Below are 21584 nucleotides of genomic sequence, written 5' to 3' on the forward strand. Positions count from 1 at the left end.
ATTGACCTTAGTATTTCTAAAACCTTTGACAGACTCACTCAGTATAAATGCTATGGATCTTTTTCTGTCAGCCAACTACAGCAACCAGAGTAGATACACAAAGACAGGACTGAATGCACCAATTTGTTTACTGAATCACAGTGAACAACATGCCAGATATTCACCCACTGATTGTTTTTTGGAAATTTTGTTTTGGAAACAAAGGATCGTTTATTGTGCCTCCCTTGCCCATTTTAAGAGACAACAAAATTAGGTTTGTGATGAAGAAAAAAAATAACGACCAGCAACTTTCAATACTCTAAGTATCTACCAAATTCTTCAAAAATACTGTCTACAGCTGTATCCTACTCCATGAGTCATTCAGACAATAATGAACAAAAAGACACGCTTTTGTTCAAATCACACACAGTGGGATTACATGTGAACTGACCCTCCATGCGTTAATTGAAGACAAAGCTTTGCTTTGAGCTCATTAGTGTTCTTACAGATAGACTGGCAAGTTTAGAAAGTTTCTTGTCCTTCTCAGTTTCCCAGTTTAAGAAGTTTGTTTTAAAAGTACAGATGTGTACCAGGAAATAAGCCCGAGTTTCATAAGTTCCATCACTACTTTCAGTGCAAAAGAACAAAATAGTGTATATACAAAGAACGGGATAGGGAGAAAGAAAACGGAACAAAAACATCTTCTGCAACTTCATAACAGTTTAACAACATAACAGTTACAGTCTTCAATAAAGGGAAGAAACAGCAGGCAAGTTTTCCTCCTAACTATATTAATCAGAGTGTCTTGAAAAAAATATAAGCAGCCCTAGGGATAAAAAGATAGATCATTTCACTAGTTCTCACCAGGGGTTTGATCTTCTAGAGCCACTGACATCAAGGGAAGCATGATTATGTCTTAATTGAGACTTTAAATAGTGCATTTCAGAAAGCAAAATCACATTACCTTGTTTTATTATATTTTTAGAGAACTGAACACACCGGGTTTCTGAAACATAATTAAAGCTATTTTGAGATTGCAGCACCAACCAAAAATTCAAACATGTTTTTAGTCACCACATTATTTCAGTAAATTGTTAAGAAACTTTCCTAGGATCTGAGTGAAAAGATGAGAAAAATAGAAGGGTGGAGAAGATCTACAGGAATGTTTGTACTTTCCCCATTTCTGCTTAATCCTGCCAAAAAAATTGCTCCCATTTCACATCACCAATATTGTAACTAACATTACCACACTATTTATATTTATTGTTAATAACAACCACACCACTGTAGAATGTGCCTGGTTCAGAGTAATAACTACCAAATTTCCATATTCAGCAGCAAAACAAAGCAAAATAGCATAAGTGAACATTTCCATTTCATTAATTTTTTTTGTTACTGAAAAACCAGAACTGCCAACTAAAGTCAGTTATCCTGGTCGAATCCATTGAGAACAGAGTTTGTCATAAATTAAGCCAGGAATCTTCCCTGTAAAAAGAACCTCTAGTACACGAAGCAGAACAGTGATAAAAGAAAGCTGCTAAACTGCATGAAAATAATATGTAAAAGATTACCCCAGATTTGGTAAATCCTGGCAAACACCAAGTGTTTAAAATTCCTTTCAACTTTAACATCACCAGCACCCTGCAGGGTGTACTCAGCATCCCACAGAACCTGCACTTGTTTTTGTCTAGGAGCTTTGAAAAAAAAAAAATTACAGCAACTGAAGTATGAAATTTTTAGATTTCATTCTCAAATAATCTCCTTAATGAGCAGGTGGTATCCTCTAACACCAAATAATCAACTCAATAGTAAGGGTCTGTATTACAACTAGAACTCAAACCTAAAGGAAATAGTCAAGGAAGGTACAAGGAAGACCTGTTTCACAAATGCTAAGGACAAAAAGAACCACCATTCAAGAATCACATTCTTCATCTAAGTTTTTTATCTTGAATCAAAAAGGTGCAGATTTTTCTCAAAAGCAGAAACAAATTTCTCTTGCTGCCTGTAAAACAAGGTATTTCTTCAGCTACATGGTTCATTTACTCCATAACAAAGTTAGTAGCTGCAATGGCTTTTTACTTCGAACTTCAATGTGCTTGTCCTTATTCTGAGCAAAATCAGTAGACAATAACACATGATCTGTAGTGACTACACATACAGGATCCACCCAGGACTTTGTTCAAACATTGTGAATGCAACTTCCTCCTAGCACTGCCCACTTTTAAGCAGCTGCATGAAAGCTTTTGGAAAAAAATAAAATCAGACCATATAATCAGTTCACGATATACAAAAACCTTACTGAAGTAAAGAGGTTTTGAACAATAATTTTTATAAATTCAGACAAAGTGAAAACAGCACCCTCTTGACTCTTTGGTCCTTTCAGAGAATGCAGCTCCATGATACAAAATCACCAGCAGAGAAGGCAATTTTTAAACAGCTTTCTATTCCCATCCCAAAGTGCACTTCAGCACCTTCTCAGGGCTGCTGATACAGCTGTTCACCAGCTGTGCTACAAATCACCAAGATGATCACTTAAAACCAGCTACTTTTAACCTAGATCATTTCAGTGACCCAGTTTTGCAGAGCAGCCTCATAAACAGTCCAGGCATAAGTGAAAATCCTGAAAGGTTTTTACATCCTGGGTAAAGTTCTTACAAACAGATTCTCCCAAAAGAAAACTCAGCCTGCAATTACATCCTCAAAATTCAAAGAATTCACATGTACAGAAAGCATACTGAAATCCCCTATGTTAAAGTATCTTTTAGATTTTGAGTTGATAGCTTGATTCCTTAGGTGCCTTGAAACAAGTATGTGCCATCAGTCACAGCCAAGCAAATAAAAATAACTTACCAAACGTCTAGCAAATTCTTTATTTTCTGAAAGAAATCCATATCCTGGGTGTACCTTGGAAGATAAAAGAAAAAAAATCAAGCTGATTGAGTTCTGAAACCACACACCAAAGTCACTAGCACATTTTCAGATACTGGGGATGGTAAACTAGACCATTAAGCAATTAAACAGGTTGAATACCTTAAGAAACTCTTAACACATTGATTTTTCTGTCCTAACTCAAGTTGTTGAGCTATTATTTCTGAAACAAACTTTCCTTATTTAACTAGAGAGAACAGGGTTGCTTGCAGAACAAATGGAGCTGTTTGCAGAGCAAATGGACATAGCCTTTGGTGATTTGCCTTTTGCTCTTTTTAGCTCCATTGCAGATTTCCCCAAATATGCTCATCCACACTCTCCTCAGTAACCACTATAAAGTACTCTGTATCCCAAAATATTTTCAGCCTTAACCACAACAATGGTGCACAGGTCCCAGTCATAAGCTCCCTACCTCTAGTGATCCTGACTAGAGAGCACAATATATTCTCTTCATTAGTCTAAGTCAAGCATCCTGTGTGCCTCGTTTGCTACTCACACCCCAATATTCATTCAGCCTAATGACTTGAGAGGAGCATGAGAAAGTTTTCATTTTACTTTTTAAAAGTCATGTAAGATTCTTGATCTAATATACTCTAACAGACAAAGCATAAGCCATTTTATTCACCTCTTTTAAAGAACCAGTAACTGGGTTTCACATTCAGAAACTCAAAGGGGAGAAAATACTGGTTTTGTTTCTGGCCCCTAAAGGCACTGTACCAAAACATCATGTTAGAAAGAAATCACAGTGCTGATCCAACTGTTCAAGGGTAGTTAGTGTTGCTGATAGATACACATCAAATTTCATTTTAATAAATGCTCTGTGTACAGTAGCTCTGAATAATGCATTCATTTCAGTGACAGAACAAAGAACATTAGGAATGTGAACATGACTACATATTAGTTTTTCCTACTGATTCCTGTTAAGCTTTGAATCTCTGGCCAACTTGGAGGGAAAACAGGCAGACTTGCCCACATTCACATAAATAAGCTAATGTGCATTTTGTAAACCTTCTGAAACAAAAGCAATTACAGGATGCACCATTTACCTTCCTGCAAGTAACATTTATACAATATACAAAGTGATTCAAATGAAGTTTAAGCAAAAGCCTTTCTGGATACACTTTGTAAAACGTTCAAAAAAGGCATTATGGCATATAAAGGGTTAGCACTCAAAACTAATTGGGATTTTTTTTTTTTCCCCCAGCAAATTTGGAAATGAACTGAAGCTGCTCCCTGGTGTGAAAGCTGAATCCAGCAGCCACCTGCAGGATCAGCGACCAGTGCTGCCAGATGCTACAAAGCCTTTGATTTCCAGTAGCGATTTCAGACACATTTAACTCATGTGACATGAACTAACTGGAATAGCATATTCAATCACTTCCCCCCCACACACCTTTAAAAAAAATACAAACTCTGGCTTTTCTGCTTTCTATATATGAAACAGCTGCAGCAGATAGACACATTCAGACTCACAGCTTGGGCCCTGGTTTTCCTAATGACTTCCATGATGGCATCCATGTTGAGGTAGCTTTTGCTGGTGGGAGCTGGGCCAACACAGACAGCTTCATCCGCCATTTTCACGTGAACCTGAAGAGGCAATAGTCTGCGTTAACAGATGCTCCCAGCAAAAATAATTAACATCACCCAGTCACATGCACACAAATCTGATTGTGTCAAAGATCATTTACATACCATAGCCACTCTAAAATACACACTGAAATTACCAACACTGGCATACATACAAGTACTTGCACAGTAAATCTCATTTCATTTAGCTCTGAGCTTTAGTCACTTCCAAAATGTCTTATTGTTTTAATCCATTATTTTGAATTTTATTTAATCAAATCAAGACAAATATAATTTCACCTTCCTATATTGATGATCTATATGTAAATTCAGACTAAAAACTACTTTGTTACTTGTAACTAGGGTAGTTTAATATCTTAATACTTAATAACAAACATTCATGACCAGTTCTAAGCAGGCTCCCCAGGAAGTTGGGGATAATTAGAGTGAATTGAATGAAGGGATGCAATGAGTGTCCCTGCACAGCATCAGGTCAGCACCATGCACAAATTAAAGCCTATGACTAAAGAGTTCAATATCACTACACGTGAACCAGAAAATCTTGAGAATTATTTAAGCAGGCTCACGTTTGATTTTTAATCCATTGTATCCTCATTTATATGCATTTGCCAAATATTTTTTAGCCAAACAAAAAATGGACAAACATCTGCAACATTTTACCAAGAATACTAAAACAGCTAGGTTTGGAGTTAGAAGTCTTCTTACATCTCACAAGAATGCTTATCTTTAAGTTTAAGAAGTTTAATTAGATTGGTCTTTAACATGTTTTCAGAGTTCAGAATACTTTTCTTTCAAGTAAGATACAGATATAACCATGAAACTAAACAACCAGTTTTTCCTCATTCTGCTTTTTGTAAGCTCCCTTTCAGTATGTATTTAAGAAAGCATGCCATTGTTTAAACTGTGTAAGATTCTTAGCTGTCAGTAAGACTTATTTAGAATGACAATTTGACATTTCCAGTGCTTACCCATTTTTAAAACTATTTGATATCTTCAGCATTTGAAACTGAAAATATATTGTCTAAAATCAGTGCTCTTTTAGAAAAATAGTATTAACATTTGAGAAATACAAAATCCTGAGATGAGTTCAGTTGGCCAAAGCATGGTAAAAATAACACCAAGCTTGTGGTTTTGGTCCCTGTATGGATCATTCACTTAAGAGCTGGACTCCATAATCCTTGTGGGTCCCTTCCAACTCAGCATATTCTGTAATTCTGCACAATATTTTTGGTTTTTATCAGGAAATTTTGTTATTTGTGAAAAGGAATTTTATTTGCAATTAGTTTGAAGGCTGTCAAGTGTGTCAAACGAGTTAGAAGTTACATAGTCTGGATACACTACTGGCTCACTCAGAAGAAACAAGGCCAGAAAAATAAAAAAAAAACATCTACAAACACTGACAGGCAGCAGCAAGACAACATTTTGAACAATACAATGAGAAATAAGTAGCAGGTAAATATAAAAAATGTATAAAAAGGAAGAGAGCCACTTAAGCATTTTCATTTTTTCTTCAGTTTTATTGACCTTTTCTGAGCTTGGGAAATGTTAACCCTACCAACAAGAAGCATATTAACTTGCCACCTAATTCTGTGTTTCTTTCTGGAGGCATCTCTTAAATAGCTTCTGAATTTGCTATATTCTCAAGTATATAACCACATAACCTCCTGGAATCACCACACATTTCAACTATTACTTCAATAACATTTCAACTGTTTTGTTTTATCACTACAGCATTGGTGTCAATTTAAACAGAGCAAAACCAGAAAAAAAAAATCTTAGAGCAGTAGCACAGACAATCATGCAGCAGGTTTTTGTGCTTTCTAGTACACACATCTTAGCAACTAAGTAATCTATTTTGATCAAATGCTATCAAGATTAGTCTGAGTCATCCTTCCTTCAGCACTACGCTGAAGAAACAGCAGCTTTATCTGAATGATCAGTTTATACGCCTAAAGTTATTCTGAATCCCAATGTGGTGTACAGTTCTAAACAAAGTCATTCAAGCTTAAGCTTAATTAAGAATGTATATTTTACAAAACCAAAAGCTTCCTTATAGAAAAGAACTAAAGATTGTTAGCTATTTCTAGGTATCAAGATGAAAACTCCACACCCACCCACTTCCTGCACTAAGACACCAATAGAGTCCCACTAGTACCAAAAGCAGCCAGAGAAGATATTGCAAACCAATTGGTTTTATACATATAAACAGTCTTGTGCACTTTTCCCCAGTATTCCCCCACTCCTTTCTGAAATGTTTTGTTGCTATTCAACTCTCTGGAGTTTCAACTCTTCCTTTCCCACATTACCCTGGTAAATCCATTTCTCCTTGCTCACCTTACTGCAAGTTGTTGGTGCCTTCTCTAGTTCAGTGCCACTTCAGCCTTGAACACACCAGGCAAAGCTCCTAAAAAAAGAGGTCTCCATTCCACCTCCACTAGTTTAAAACCTCCAGATTTTCAGGATCCAGTGACAGCTGGGAGGATTTTCAGGATCCAGACCCATCTAAGGGGCTTCTCATATCTACTTTTGAGTTCATATCTATTTTTATTGTGAGCAAACCAGTACACAAACTGGAAATCTGCTACTTAGTAATTCATAATGACAATTCCCCATTAGCATTTAGATCCCTTTGACATTGCACTGCAGTTCATGAAGAATATCCCAAATATTGTAACACAAATTTATCATAGATTTTTTTGTATAGTACAAATGTAATTACTAGCAAACATAACAAAAGCCATCATTTGAGTCTACCTGACAACTGAAACTTTCAGCCTACTACCAATTACTTCACACAGTAATTCACTAAACCTTTACCTCTAGGAAGATTGCATTATAAGTTAGCTTCTGCAGACAGTACTAAGAATCCAGCAACTCCCCTTCCTCAACCACCACAAATTTCAAATATATTGATTTTCAAATTCAAGGATTGCTTAAGTACTTGACTTAAATCACACAATCCTAGGTATTCAAAACCTGTCCCTAAAAGCTGAAATCTCAGAGGTGTGATTTATCCCTTTTCCGTTTTAGGTCACAAAAAAACCCAATGTCAACAGAAACAAAGAAGCAAGTCCCAGGAGATTCTTGAAAAATGCAATTCCTTCATAAATATCTGAATTGACCCTGCCATCTCAAGCATGAATGGATAACAACAAAGGCTGGAAAACAGTTGAAACTAAGTGCTTAATGGTTTATACTGCAGTTTTTAATCATATTGGGCTACCTGGGCCTCAAGAGAGAAGTCTCAAGCAGCTACCAAGGACTTGCTGTGTTAGAGAATACAAATGACTGGAAATCATGGAAAGACTGTGTGCAAAAACCATTAAATTTCTGTAAAAGTTTTTTACTTTAGGTACTCTAGTTCATAAAGGCTGATTATATTCCAAAAACAACAAAACCAAAACCTACTGAATCTTCATTTTATAGAACCTCAATCTAATTAAAGAACTAAGACTAAATACAGTCACTTTTGGAAATCCAAACCAATCAAAACAGCCGACCAGCTCATCACACTCCTGTATCTATGAGAAATAAGCTACTAATAATAAAACTCTGGATTCAACAAGGAGTCCTAGCAGAACAACATTCGAATAAATACTATTAAATGGTGTAACTATTTTTGGATTAAGATACTAAGTCAACTGGAAATAATCTGAAGTACAACAATTATCTTATTACACAACCACAAGCTTATTCTTTCACAAGCAAACAGCACAGAAGTGGCCACAAGGTACAAAACTAGTTTGGGTCCAGGAGCCACCTTCACAGCAAGGCACTTATATCAGCAGATCCTGCCACATCTTTACACAGGAACAGCTTCATGTTTCTTCACCATCTTTCCAGCAAACCAGCAAATAAAGCAAGGAGTCCATTGGGGATGACTTGCCAGCCATTTTCGGCCTGGACTGGTTTCATGCACCACTCCAGGCTGCAGCAGCTCTCAGGGTGCAGAGTGCAGTAAGAGGTGATAACAGTAGCAGCAATTGGGTTTGGAGATCCTTCTACATTTCAATATTTCAGGAGGATTTATAAGTCAGTTCTGGTGCTAGGGCTTGGCATCATACTCCAGAAGACAAATATACCCATAACCCAAAGTTTTGGATGTGAACGCTACAAAAATAGTCAATATTTGCCTTGCAGACAACGCAGTTTAGAAGGACTGCACTGAATCAGAGCCAGTACATACCCAAATTACATAGATTGTGTTAGCTCTCATGTATCCTGGAGAGTGACACATGTTCATTTGACAGTAGCATGCTCTCTTGAATAGCCATACTCTGAATTTATTGAATTATCCTCATAATTAAACCAGTATCTCAAATAATTTGAAGAAATCAAAATTAATAACTTACTACCTAAAATATACACAGGTCTCCTAGAAGCATTCTGTTTGACACAGCAGTATCAAAGTAAACTTCTCCAGGGCCACCCAGCTGCTGCAGAGCACTAGTTGGAATCTACATTATAAACAAATTACATTTAAATACATGTCTCTCCACATTTAAAAATAAAGTTCTCAGTATGAACACAGAATGTATTAAAAATTATTTTAGGGCAAAGAAATAAACCACTTTCAGTGCATATTACAGTCTTTAAAACAATCAAAGACACCAAGAAAATTTAGAGATCTCTAGCATTATAATTATTCAGCAGCTCAAGTTTGTTACCTTCTTATGGAGGAGCTGGTTCATAACAAAAAGTGCTTTTCTCCCCAGTTTGTTTCACAATCATTCTCATTTACTAACTCCAAAAAGTAAAGGCTGACTTTGTCAACAAAGAAAAATATATCTACATGCATTTCCCAATGGAGTGTTTAATATCATCTGCATAGTTTCCACAGATGATTTTATATACCTCAGTTTAAAAATAAGCAGTTTCTGAGGCTTATCATGTGACAGATGTAATTTACTTCAGTGTAAATGTCTAATTAACACATACACACACACACACTCCCCCTTTTCCTCTATCTCTGAGGAGTAAATGTCTGGGATTCCCCAGTGTCCCAGTTTTTCAGAGTAGGTCAGCCTACACATCACCAGGTCTCAACACAAGTTGATATTCACACAGCAGAGACAGTTATACTGAGTTGCAGGCTGCATTTTCCTCCTGATTCTTCTATGCTGTTTCAGAATTTATATTATAGGGAAACTGTTATAGCTGCATATACAGTGCTAATCAAACCTAAGAAGCAATTAAAACAACCTCAGCAAAGAGAACACTTTTGTTTGGTACATTAGATAAGATGGAGCATTGTTCAGACAAAGAAATCTAATCAAACAAGTCATTCTCCTTTTATAGTTCAAATCAATATTACACATTGGAACAACATCCGTTGGTGTAAGTGGATTCACTTAATTGGCCCAAACTGCATAATACCGCTCAGCAAGACAAATCACAATTAGCTCAACCCATAAAGTAGGGCTAATGAATAAATCCTTTGTAAGTTAGCTAAAAAAAACCAACCACCTCAAATCTTGCCAGCACCACTGCCAAAAGAGACAGACAAAACGGAACAAAAAGCCTATGGCATTGAACAGTCTTGAGTTTTAAAAAAAAAAAAAAAATCAAACAGCTGCAAAAAAGGTTCAAATTCACTGCTTTGCCAAAAACACATCTTCCATCTGACCTAAGTGTCTTTAGCAGCTTGACATTAAAATACACACACCGGTAATACAGTAAGTATGAGCATATAGTGTGCAGTATTCATACAGCCTTTAAAGTGCTATCTGCAAAGAAATACTGCCACACCATTACAGCATTTAACCCTAAAACAAAATAATGGAAACATGGCTAAAATGCACAAAAAACAAAACTGTGAAAGACAAATACCATAACTACCCTATATTTCTCACATTTAATTTTACTCAGCATTCCAAAAACCTAAAAAAAAGTTCATGCAAATAAACAGGTCAAACTGCAGAATCAACATAAATAGATTTCTCTGCAAGCCTATTTTAAACTATTTTCATTTGATAGCCCACAAATAGTTAAACAAGGACTCTGTAAAACAATTCTTCAGTGGCATTCAAATGTGTTTTGGTGAAGGGCATCTAGTTACATTCCCCTCCAAGTCTACAAAGACCCTCAAAACAGCCCATCCATTAGCATCTGCAGGATTAGATCCCTGGTTCATGGACACCAGCTGAGAAAAATAAATTCAAAAATATAACATCCTTTCCTTTACTTCCTAGTCTTGCCCTTCAAGTTTGCCAGCTGGTCACAAAATGAAGACAGTAAATAACCACAGTAACCAAGGGCCTCAAAAATCCATTTTTCAACTACAGTTAATGGATCCAGGTTGAACTGAACAATCACTAAAAGACAGGCAATATGAATCAGGCAGAGAAGAAAGCATTTTTAACCAACACCAAGAGAAAGCACATTTCAATACATATCAAGATTTTCATCTGTTTGCATTCTTGCTTATACACGTGAATTTATTTTTGTAACCTTAAAAAAAGAAAAAGTAAATCTCCATTCTCTCTTCCATGGATGAAGCTTGGGAATGTTGTATGCTGCTAAAAAGACACACAATTTTACTTGCATTATAAAGAGGAAAGGACTCACCATTGTATTTATAGGCCTGATCACTCCTACTCTAAAAGCCAGGCCATGCTAAAGCTGTCATAGAGTGATACTCTCAAACTGTGCTCTGCTTGTGGAACAAGCAAGAAAATGCCTTCTGAGTCCTGAAGACATTACAGATAAGACTCTAGAGATGAGTTCCAGAATGGCCTTGGTCCTAAAAACCTTTTCCTATATGCTTATTGTTTGACAGATAGCTTCAGTGAAGCATCTTCTAGAACAAAAGTGAGAAAGAAGGCTTCTCCATCAGAATTTTATTGCAAGTGTTTACTGTGTTGAACCCTTCAACTAGCACAGAAGTTTGCTATTGAAAATTTAGTGGAATTAAATAGTTAATTTGTAAGACAACTTCCAACATGTTTCACTCAACACCAACCAGGAACAGTCCATGTCTTTGGTAGAATAACTGAAAAAGCAGGTCAACAGTCACCTTGCTCACTAATCTACCTTTGGATGAACTGAACAATTAACAGAGGCAGAGCAACCAGGAGGGGAAAACCAGAATGTCCCAAACTTTAACTCCAAGCTACTGCATCAGTAGCAAAACACATTAACAAATCTCGAGGGAGAAGCACTCCCCTTGCCTCCTTCCACGGGTGCTCCCTTGGTGGGAGACCTACCAAGTTCCTCTGCTCAAGTAAAATTGGAGGCAGCACAGTCACTCAACACAACCTTTGCTGATGTCTGGAGTGCAGTGAAGAAAGTCTGCAAGCTTGCAACTGCATTCGTGTCTGCAGATTATTTTTACTTTGGAATATGTTATCTACAGCAAGTCTCCAGGATAAACAGGAGATTTTTAGTTCAGAGCATACACTAACAATTTGGGAGGACACTTGATAAATGTATTTACCAAAGAAAGAAAATTGTTTTTGGAAAGAGAAAGAAAGAGTCTCAATCTGTTGCATGAGTTGAGCAATTCATCATATATATTAGAGCAGTCCACTATGCTCTGTGAGGATGCTCGAGTTTGATCTTTGCAGTGTATGTGATTCTGCACTTTCAGTGTTTTAGAAAAAGAATTAAGTTTTTTGTGATGTTAACAAAATAGTGATGCCCTACAGTGCTTTTAGTAGCCTCCCTGCATTTCAAACGCATCTGCACCCACATGTCAGCCTTTCCCTAATGGAATCTCAGCTTCTAAGCACATTAGCAAAGCAATAGGACAGATCTTTCTCATGCTGTTTCTTTTTCCTGCCTCTCCCAAAAACAAGCTCACCAAGGAATGCATTTCATGCATGCTTCTGAGTTTTGCCTTCTAAAGGGGTTAAGACATGTAGGAGATGGGAAAACTGGTAGTTAAGCAGGTCTAGGAAATAGTATCACATGGTAGGAAGGGCAGTCAACTGCAGAACCTCATATAGTAGAGATTTAGCTCTTGATTAAGCTAGATATACCAGAAGGCACTTGGGATTCAGAAAAAGTATGTTCAATTCGGCCACAGTACAAAGTTACATGTAGTATGCACTGGTAACATGCTCCTATTCAGCATTTTCAGCTCTAATTTGGATAGAGTTCCCCTTTCAGATGGATGAACAGAGCACACGTTCAGATGTCTACACATGGATGGACTGCAGAAGTTACTTCCAGCATTCAAAGATCAGAGATTCCTAAAATCAGTTCTAGTGTTGAGAAAATAGCTCACAACAACAGCAAGGTGATTTCACAGCTACCTGGTATTTCAACTACAGAACAGTATTTAACAGAAAGGTGAAAAGGGAAATGTGGGCATCAACTAAATACAACATAGTCTGGATCAGTAGCTGGAAGATTGATTTTTTTTTTTTTTTAATTGCAAACACAAGATGCAGACAGTGAGTTATGTTCTTCCTGGTGTGGACTAACTTCAGGCCCAAAATGAACCATATATTGAGAGTTACATCACTTTTCACAATAAGCCTCACTTTAGGCATATACAAAATGCCACTCAAAGCTTGATCCCACCCCTAAACGCTCCTCCACACTCAGCTCCAGCAATTACAGCGCTGCTGAGACAGATCAATGAACTGAACAGACACAGTGGAAAAGTAATCTGAGGGGAGGGGAAATTAACCTTCTGTCAGATCAGCAACTTAAACCATCTCCCAGCTGCATGACCATCAGTGAATGAATGAGAGGGGGCAGGAGAGCACTCCTTTCACAAGTAGTGTAGAATTAGAGGAATTTAGACATAATATGAAGCAAGTTCTACAATGTCAAATAATCCAAAGAAAATACCAGAAAAAACAGTTTGTCAGGGAATGCAGAATATCTTAAGGATGACAAAATTCCAGAGCAGGTTTCCTAAAACAGATTTTCCTCATGTCTATGCAATACATATATGCTCAACAGAAAATATATATGCACATGTATGTATATATACATGTACATACACACACCCTTCACCACTTCTAGGTACCCAGTGAGAGGAGTTTTACCACTAAGGCTAAGTACTAAAGCAGCACATAAAAATTAACAAAAATTACATCATAAAATCTCAGCATTACCATCATGACAAGCATAATCTTATACTTTCATGAGGAATTAAATACTTAAAAATGCCTTACAAAATATTTGTATTTAATATTATGCTATTACATGACATTTACAAAAGTAAAGCATTTTTCCTTCAAAATTCTATTAATGTGAATGTTCAGATTTCTTTAAAATGATTCCTTGTTAAGTTCTTAAATAAAATTGCTCATTTTGCAAGAAAATTACTTCTCTGCCAGTGTATGCTAATTATTCATTATAGCACAACTTCAAAGAAGATGGTCCTCTCTATAAAACCCATTGTAAGTTTTCTACCCTCAAAAGTCTTTTTTTGAAAGACAAGAGAGCTTTGGGATTTCAAGATGCAGATGTCAAGATAAAGTCTACAAAAACAGTGCAATGGAGAAAAAGCATCAAGCACTCCTGAAAATGACTGCACAGACAAGCAGGCAGCTCAAGTCTGTAAGGACTGTGTATGGTCTAACAAACAGGCAGGAATAGACAAGGAAATCTGCACTGTCCAAAAACAATTTTTACACAGTTACTACCAATGCTGGACAATGCATTCATGGTTGCAAATGCCAGACTTGATGTAGTCCCATTCTTTTCCAGATCATCTAACAAAAATATTTTCGATGATATTTTTTCTCCTTACAGTCCTCAGAGTTCTGCCATAGCTACAATTCAAATTGTAAAAATTTTAATTTGGTGTGACTCTAGAAAAATCCTTTATTTGCTTGGGGGATTTTAGCATATTGAGTATTTTCCCCAACAATATTTCCATCTCCTAGCTTATTTCCTATGATACACACTTCCCCAACTTAAGTTACTCACAGATAGTGAGCAGAATTTTAGTCTCCATTGCATCCCATTAATCTTAGACAGTATTATTTCAGCATATTATTATATAACAGTATTATATATACATATATATATATATATACATATAACAGTATTATATCAAGCAGATTTAGTCTAAGAATGGAGCACGTCTTGAGGAAATGGGTCTCGATATACAAAAGAACATTCTTTGCAGGACACTACCAAGTTCTCCCCACCCAAGCACAGATTTTGTTCCAATTAACAGAATGACAGTAAAGTGCTCCCCCACCACCTAGTTCCCACCCTTCTATGATAATCTATCACTTCTGGGATTCTCTTTCTTGCAGCAAGAACTTCAGAAGTGCTAAGACAAAAGCTCCAGATCTTCATCTTTGAAGAGTAAAAACTAGACAAAATGAGGAGTACCACTATTGGAACAGCCTATTTATAGTATCATAAATACATGTGGCCTATACATACAAATTCTATTAATACATATTTAGATCTTCAACACAGCACACTTGGTCAATGCTAAATACATTTATTTTATATGGTTAAAGAGATAATTACATGCCATACAGGCAACACCTGCACAACACCAAAGGAAAGAAAACTTATTTCTGCAAACTGACAACTATTTCCATTTAAGAGGTACAAGATTTTGCACTCCTCACAACATATAGATAATATTCACAGGTTTAGTAAATTAACCCAACCTTATGCATAGTTTTATAAGCCATTGGAGTAAATATCTATATAAACAAATTCCTATTTCAAAAAAGCCTGGAATTTAAAAAAATAATCTTTCCAGGTTGCATGGAATCTATAGCACAGCAACACACACTCTTACAGAATAGTTCCTTCTAAATCCTCTTTCCTGTTAGCATTTAGGTTTGGGTATTTTCCCCCTCCAACCTGCTAAATAAAGTCATATTTCCTGCTGACAGCAAATGATTGGTTTACCTTGAACTCCAGGGGGTTTAACTATCCATCCTTTAAGAAGCTTTGACAGTTTAACCTGCTGAGCTCACAGCACCCAAGGGAGGGTCTTACTTGCAGTTTTACTTCTGCTGCTGCTGACCACTAATACTGACTCCGCAGATAATGGATTTCAATAACAACCTCCTACAGGTTAACACTTTGGGTAGTAGCCATGATACCGCTTTAATTAAGCTAATACATGAAGGTTACAGTTTGGTAGAAAGTTGTATTAAATTTGGCAGTGCTTACAATAGCAGGAAAAATGCACATGTTCACCTGTCCAGTAGCTCTGGGATAAATTTGCCTACCGATATAATTCAGTTGGTTTAACTTTTTCTAAGATGGACTCAATTTATTAATTCCATTTCCCCTAAACATGAATTTTTTCAGCAGAACTGATAACTTCATGACAGATAGGAAATGGATGCCTATAACCATGCTGAGCACATAATGTGTCTACCTTGCATACAAATAGTCCATGCATTGCAGTTGAAGTGTACTGTGTTTGGTTTCTTTACTTTATAAGATTTGGAGCATCCTGGTAATGGAATATAGTAGCGTTTCTATTTACTTGAAGCTAAGTTGCTAACAATAAATTTTATATTTTAGCAAGCTATTAATTATGTAAAAGCTTCAATATGTTAAAGACATCTAGTTGAAAGTGGGAAATAATTCATATTTACTGAAAACAAGCATTTGCCAAAATACAAAAGCTTGCAGATTGGAGTGTTTAAATACATTTTGCAGGCCAAGCACTCACTCTTTTTCAACACAGCACTTAAAAGCACACATTCACTTCAAAAATAGAGAGAGGAAAGAGGTTCTTGGTTTAAAAATTTGGTATTAACTTTACCTGCAAAAACATCCATTTGTTGGATTTTATTTTTTGTTAAAGTACACAATCTGACAGACACTGTACAGAGTAATAATGAAGCAGCATGGGAGCCATTTAATATATTTCTTGATTAACTCATTGCCTGTCCAGTTCTCATTCAGACATGTGCTCACATGTCATAATCGTCATAACTCCCATCATCCCTCCAGTTAACACACAAGCTCCTTGATTAGTGCACAACTCCCAGACGAGCCATTGCTAATGCTAAATAATTCCCTCCAGCCTCCTGCCACTATACCACAGGCTCTCCAATTAAATATAATGTCTCTGATGAGCCATATTAATACAGACAAATTCCTGCCAGAGATTCTAGCCCACTCACTTCCAAAGAAGCAACTGAAATAAAAAAAAAAGCTGTGTACATAACAATTAGCCAAAAGAATAATTTTGCCATGAGGCTTTAACTACAAAACTTTGTTGTCATAAGTATGTTATTCTTGGAAGTGTCTGGGAAATTGGCATGTATTAATACAAGTTTACTGATAAATGGCAATGAGCAAATTACCATTTTAATAATTGAAAAGCAAGCATGTAAAATAGATAGCTTTTCAATCAGTTAATTACAATTAGCAATATCTAATCACAGGTGATAAAATTAACTCAGATCACTTGCTGCTGGTATAGCAATTATATTCAGCCAGTCTTGTGCATTAAGCATTATTTGCCACATTGGCATAGCTGTACACACCTACACAAAGTTTTTTCAGGTTATAAAATTATTTCACTAATTACACATCCATAAAGTTTTTAGAGCTTGTACCAAGAAACTACCATGCCTGTTAAAAGCCTGTTGCAGTAGCACTAATTATGTAGTGAAGTCCACATTTTTAAAGATATTTACAGATGCACCAAGCAACAGTAAAATATTTTAATAATATAACAGATCCAGTCATGGGTCAAATAAAAAAGAGCCAAATGATACTAAATCTCCCCAGTTTAAAACGGGTGGGGTCACTGAAAAATCTAACCTTTTCAGTGTACACTGAAATTCCTTAACATTTAATTCAAAATTGCTGCCATTAGCTGGAAATTGACTATTTAGATTTTATGAAAATCATAAGGAGTTCCCAGTCCTTACAGGAAAGAGTCTAATGTCCTTAACCCTAGTGCTGACCCTCTCACTAGAAGAGCTATCAACAAAGGACATGTAAATAGACTGTTGCAGAAGTATCCTTTAGTAGTTTAAAAATACTGCTTGCAACTGCACAAATTGTAAGATATTCAAATAACCCCCATGAAATTTTGATAAGCTCTTCCCCAAGGTCCTTGCACCTTCATCCTTACACTAATGCACTTCATCTTCATTTACCTGATCATTAGTTTCCAGTTTGTTCAGCTGGAAACCAACACACACTAATTACTTTGACATCACAAAGTCCTATCTGTCTTCACCACCTCCCCAGACAGCAGGGAGAAATTATCAAGGGTAGGCATGATAATATCCTGATAAATGATGATTCACATCACCTCACTGTCAATCATCCAGAAGTGCTCACGCAAGATACCACTCAATCTCATTACTGAATCCTAGGGCTAAGAGTACAATACACACCAGGAGTCATATTTCAAACAGCAGGCCACCTGGATAAGATGCAGCTCTTGGAGATTTTCGTGAATTTTGTTGGCTTTTTGTTTTAACACGGTAAATGTCAAATATTCATCTATTTTACCATGTGTATATAGGCTGGCAGAAAAGGACATGCTGAAAGCAAGGCAATTCATCTCAAGGGTTCAAGTGATAAAAAAATCTAGGTTCTTCAAAGGGGAGAAGGACAGGTAAATTTCCTTAATTTAAGAAGAAAATTAACCAACCTAAAGTTTCAAAGTTCAGTTTCACAATTTAAGCATCCTTCCTGCTGAAACAATATAAATGTATTCAGAGGTCTGAAAGAAGAAATGCTGGCTTTGAAACTCATTGACATGTGCAAAGTTCACTTTCTGTGATGAAAAGCAGATACAAGTTAATGTTCTTGATTCAATAAATATCTGATGAGGGTGGGTGGGCTGATCAGTCAAGAAGCAAAATAAGAACTTAGTACTAGCTGTTTGCTCAGAAAATATTACTTCTTTCCCTATTTCCAAAATAGTATCATCCCTCCATCTCTCTCAGCCCAATTACATATATAACTAAAACAACCTCTAATGCTAAAGCCCAGGGCTTACTATCCAGCACAGAATCTAAAAGTTGTTTTAGAGAGGGAACTACAAACACCACCATCTTCTAGGTCTGTAATACACTCTATTGTCTTGCCCAAGATCATCACGCACCATCACTAAACTTGCACAACGGCTGATCATATTCTTCAATTTATAGTGCATCACATGCAACAGATGAAGGAGAAAAGAAGAAAACAATACTGAAAGAATATGGGGGAAAGTGTGAGGAAATTCCACAACAATGTCTGCTTGTGCTAGGTATTGTCAGGGAGGAAAAAAAACCAGCCAAAACTAAGGACCAAAAATTGAGGAAAAAAAACAAAGCGCAGACAAGTAGAAGAACAAAGCAAGTACAAAGACACATTCTGAAGGCACTTTAAACACTCAGTAGAAGCCAGAGCAGCAGGGCGCTCTCTTGCAGGTGTGGAGGGTACTGCTGCTACAGGCACACTGGTTCTGCATCCAGAGACTGCCTGCCCACACCACGGTGCCTGAACTTGGCAGGAACCCTCACACACTTCCTTGCACCTCCGCTGCCCCAGACTGTTTGAAATACGATCACAGGCTCACAATGAAACCCTTGTCCCATTTCAAAGTACTCTCCCCCCTCTGGGGCTACACAGGACAGGCAGCAACTTACAGGCTCCTGTTCAGATAATGTTAACATAACATTTTTCAAGGAGAAACTCCGAGGTTTCCCCTCCAAATGTTCTAAGTGTTCTAAAATATATGTAAATGCAAATACAACAGAAAAGCAAAGCTCCATAAAAACCCTGAATGAAGTCATTTAGGTATGGATGCACATACCTGAGACATACAGTATTCAGAGTCTACTTTTGAAAGCAAGCATGGATCACTACCAAAGTTGAAAACCCAAGAGCTCCTCACAAGCTTCCTATCAAAATACTCTCCCTATAAAAAGGGAGCTTCCAGTCCACATATGCACCGACATTTCCCACTCTCAAATCTATGACCCACATCCCCCACCTCTTCAGCTTATCAAACCTACCTTACCAACCCTACCAATCATGCTATAAGTACAACAGATTTTACAGCAACTTGTCCAAGAAACATTAACCACCACATGCTTGGACAATGGAATTCAAAGCATTTTCCCCTAAAGAACTAGAGAGCCTGAAAATAAAATATAACCTCTTCAGTCTAGCACATGGAGCAGGGCAAAATTATGAGCAAAAACAGTATCTTTTTCCACTGAATGCAACTATTTTCTTCCTATCTTTAGAGAAGGGCTGCAAACAGTAACAAAATTGAAAGTATCATTCCAGACAAGCTTAGAAGTGAAAAAAAAAAAATTAGAAGTGTCATTATATTATGAAATTCATACAAAAATGTGTTGAATTTTCATCTTAACATAAAAGCAAAGAGCCACCTTCATCCCAGACTTTCCACAGCCCTGGTTTCTTAAAGAACACATGATCCATTTGTGCTGTGAGAAGGCGACTGTTGGTTTAACTGCTTGAAGGCATACAACAGAAATTTCTTCTGCAGAAAGAATACTGGTGCAGAGAATACACAAGCATGCATGCCTGCAAAGTGAACTTACCAAAGTTAATTTGTTAAGCTATACTCACAGAAATCTGAGGGCAGGAAATTGAAATAAAAATCCTAAGCTTTAGTTCAGCTGATGGGCATCTTTATGTTAGAGCTTTACCAAAAAAAAGAAAACTTAACACAGCAGTGTCACTTTTTGAATCTCAGCACCCTAATTAAAAAAATTAGCTTTCAGAACTAATTGACAGAAAACACCCATTATAGGTTTTGTTAGTTAAACTGGAAAATTCTCTGCACAAAAAAAAAACTGGCACAGAAGCAAACTTTATTATCAGATTAATACTGAGTTAGACACATTAAGACATTAAAAAACCCTACACCTTTCTCTTAAGTTCTTGAAGTTAATTTGCAGCCAGGCTACAGTACTTCCTCTAAAGGAAGAAAGAAAAGAGTAAATGGGAAACTGCTGTCAACAAGTGTCAGCACTGCAGAGTTCACAGTCTAAGTTTATCTGCCAATTTTGAGCTCCATAGATACTAAACAAGAAGCACATGACAAAACTTCAGGCTCAGTTGGATCCATATCCAAGAATGATATTAACAACTCCTCAAAATATTTAACAAATAGAAATCAAATACAAATTACACTTTAACTATCACAAGAAAAACAAAAATTACATTTGCTATTCAAATTCAGGTTATTATCAAAAAACCCTATCAATCATACATCTAAAATCTCTCCTACATTAGTCATAATTTTGTATGTACAGAGAACAGTAATCTATTTAAAGTACCTAGAGACCCTCTACATACTCTTATCAAATAAAAGCTATCATCTAAAAAAATAGAACATGAAAATTACAAAATCCAATAGCAAAATCCTTACTAGCACTAGTCTTGCAAAAATAAAGCTTTGAATTCATTATTTAATTACTTCATAGAGAATCACCAATTCCTGAATTTATCAAGTATTACTGCTAACACAAAAAATGGCTTCTCAAAGTACAAGAGATGTAACAGTGGTTTCCACAGTTCTCCAAAATTTTGCTATGCTTAACAAGGTAAACAACACAAGCAAACACAAATAGTTAAGTTTAGTCTACCTAAAATTTAAGAGCAAGCAAAGCAGGATCTGGCTGAAAGCATAAGAAAAAAACAAAAGAACAGCAATGGGTTTTCAAATGCCCACAGCCATTCACTGTGGCAGGCAGTGAGGCTGCCCGAGCTCGACCATTCTACATTTGACTCTTTTACAAAAGGAAAGGTTTGCAAAACCCAGGCTCTGATTTTATCAGGCAGTAGCACTCAAAGGCAGCCCCCCAACCACAGTCCCTTCCCTCCCCCATGCCCAGGGTTTGAAGCTGCTAAATGCACACAAGCAAGCAGTACTAAGTCATCCACACCCAAAGGCACTGGGGATCCTTTCTCACAGCACAAGTGAGTGACCTGGAGTGCCAGCAGGCAGGCAAGCCGGGCAGGCTTCCAGCACCAAGCCTTCACTGCAGCACACTGCACACCTGCCAAAGCCCTAATGCTACACAAGTGGCACAGTACCTACAACTTGTAATCACAGCTTCTTTATTTTTGCTGCCTGCTCTCTGCCCAGGCTTTTTTTAATTTTTTTTTTTTCCTGTGTTAGTCCTCAACATATTTCAAGTAGGGTTTCTCAC

The 21584-nt window shown here is 36.8% G+C and overlaps 1 protein-coding gene across 1 annotated transcript in view; it reads right to left on the bottom strand.

Moving 5' to 3' along the window:
* PCCA (propionyl-CoA carboxylase subunit alpha) overlaps positions 1 to 21584 on the bottom strand; it is a 273150-nt gene that overhangs the window by 228852 nt on the left and 22714 nt on the right. The window contains exons 5-6 of the mRNA XM_054654777.2: positions 4381 to 4494; positions 2830 to 2883 (exon numbers count right to left, since the gene is read on the bottom strand). Coding sequence (XP_054510752.2) covers positions 2830 to 2883; positions 4381 to 4494 — 168 coding nt within the window. The remainder of the gene's footprint in view (positions 1 to 2829; positions 2884 to 4380; positions 4495 to 21584) is intronic.

The sequence above is a fragment of the Agelaius phoeniceus genome, chromosome 2 (genome assembly GCF_051311805.1).
Source record: "Agelaius phoeniceus isolate bAgePho1 chromosome 2, bAgePho1.hap1, whole genome shotgun sequence".
NCBI classification, from domain to species: domain Eukaryota; kingdom Metazoa; phylum Chordata; class Aves; order Passeriformes; family Icteridae; genus Agelaius; species Agelaius phoeniceus.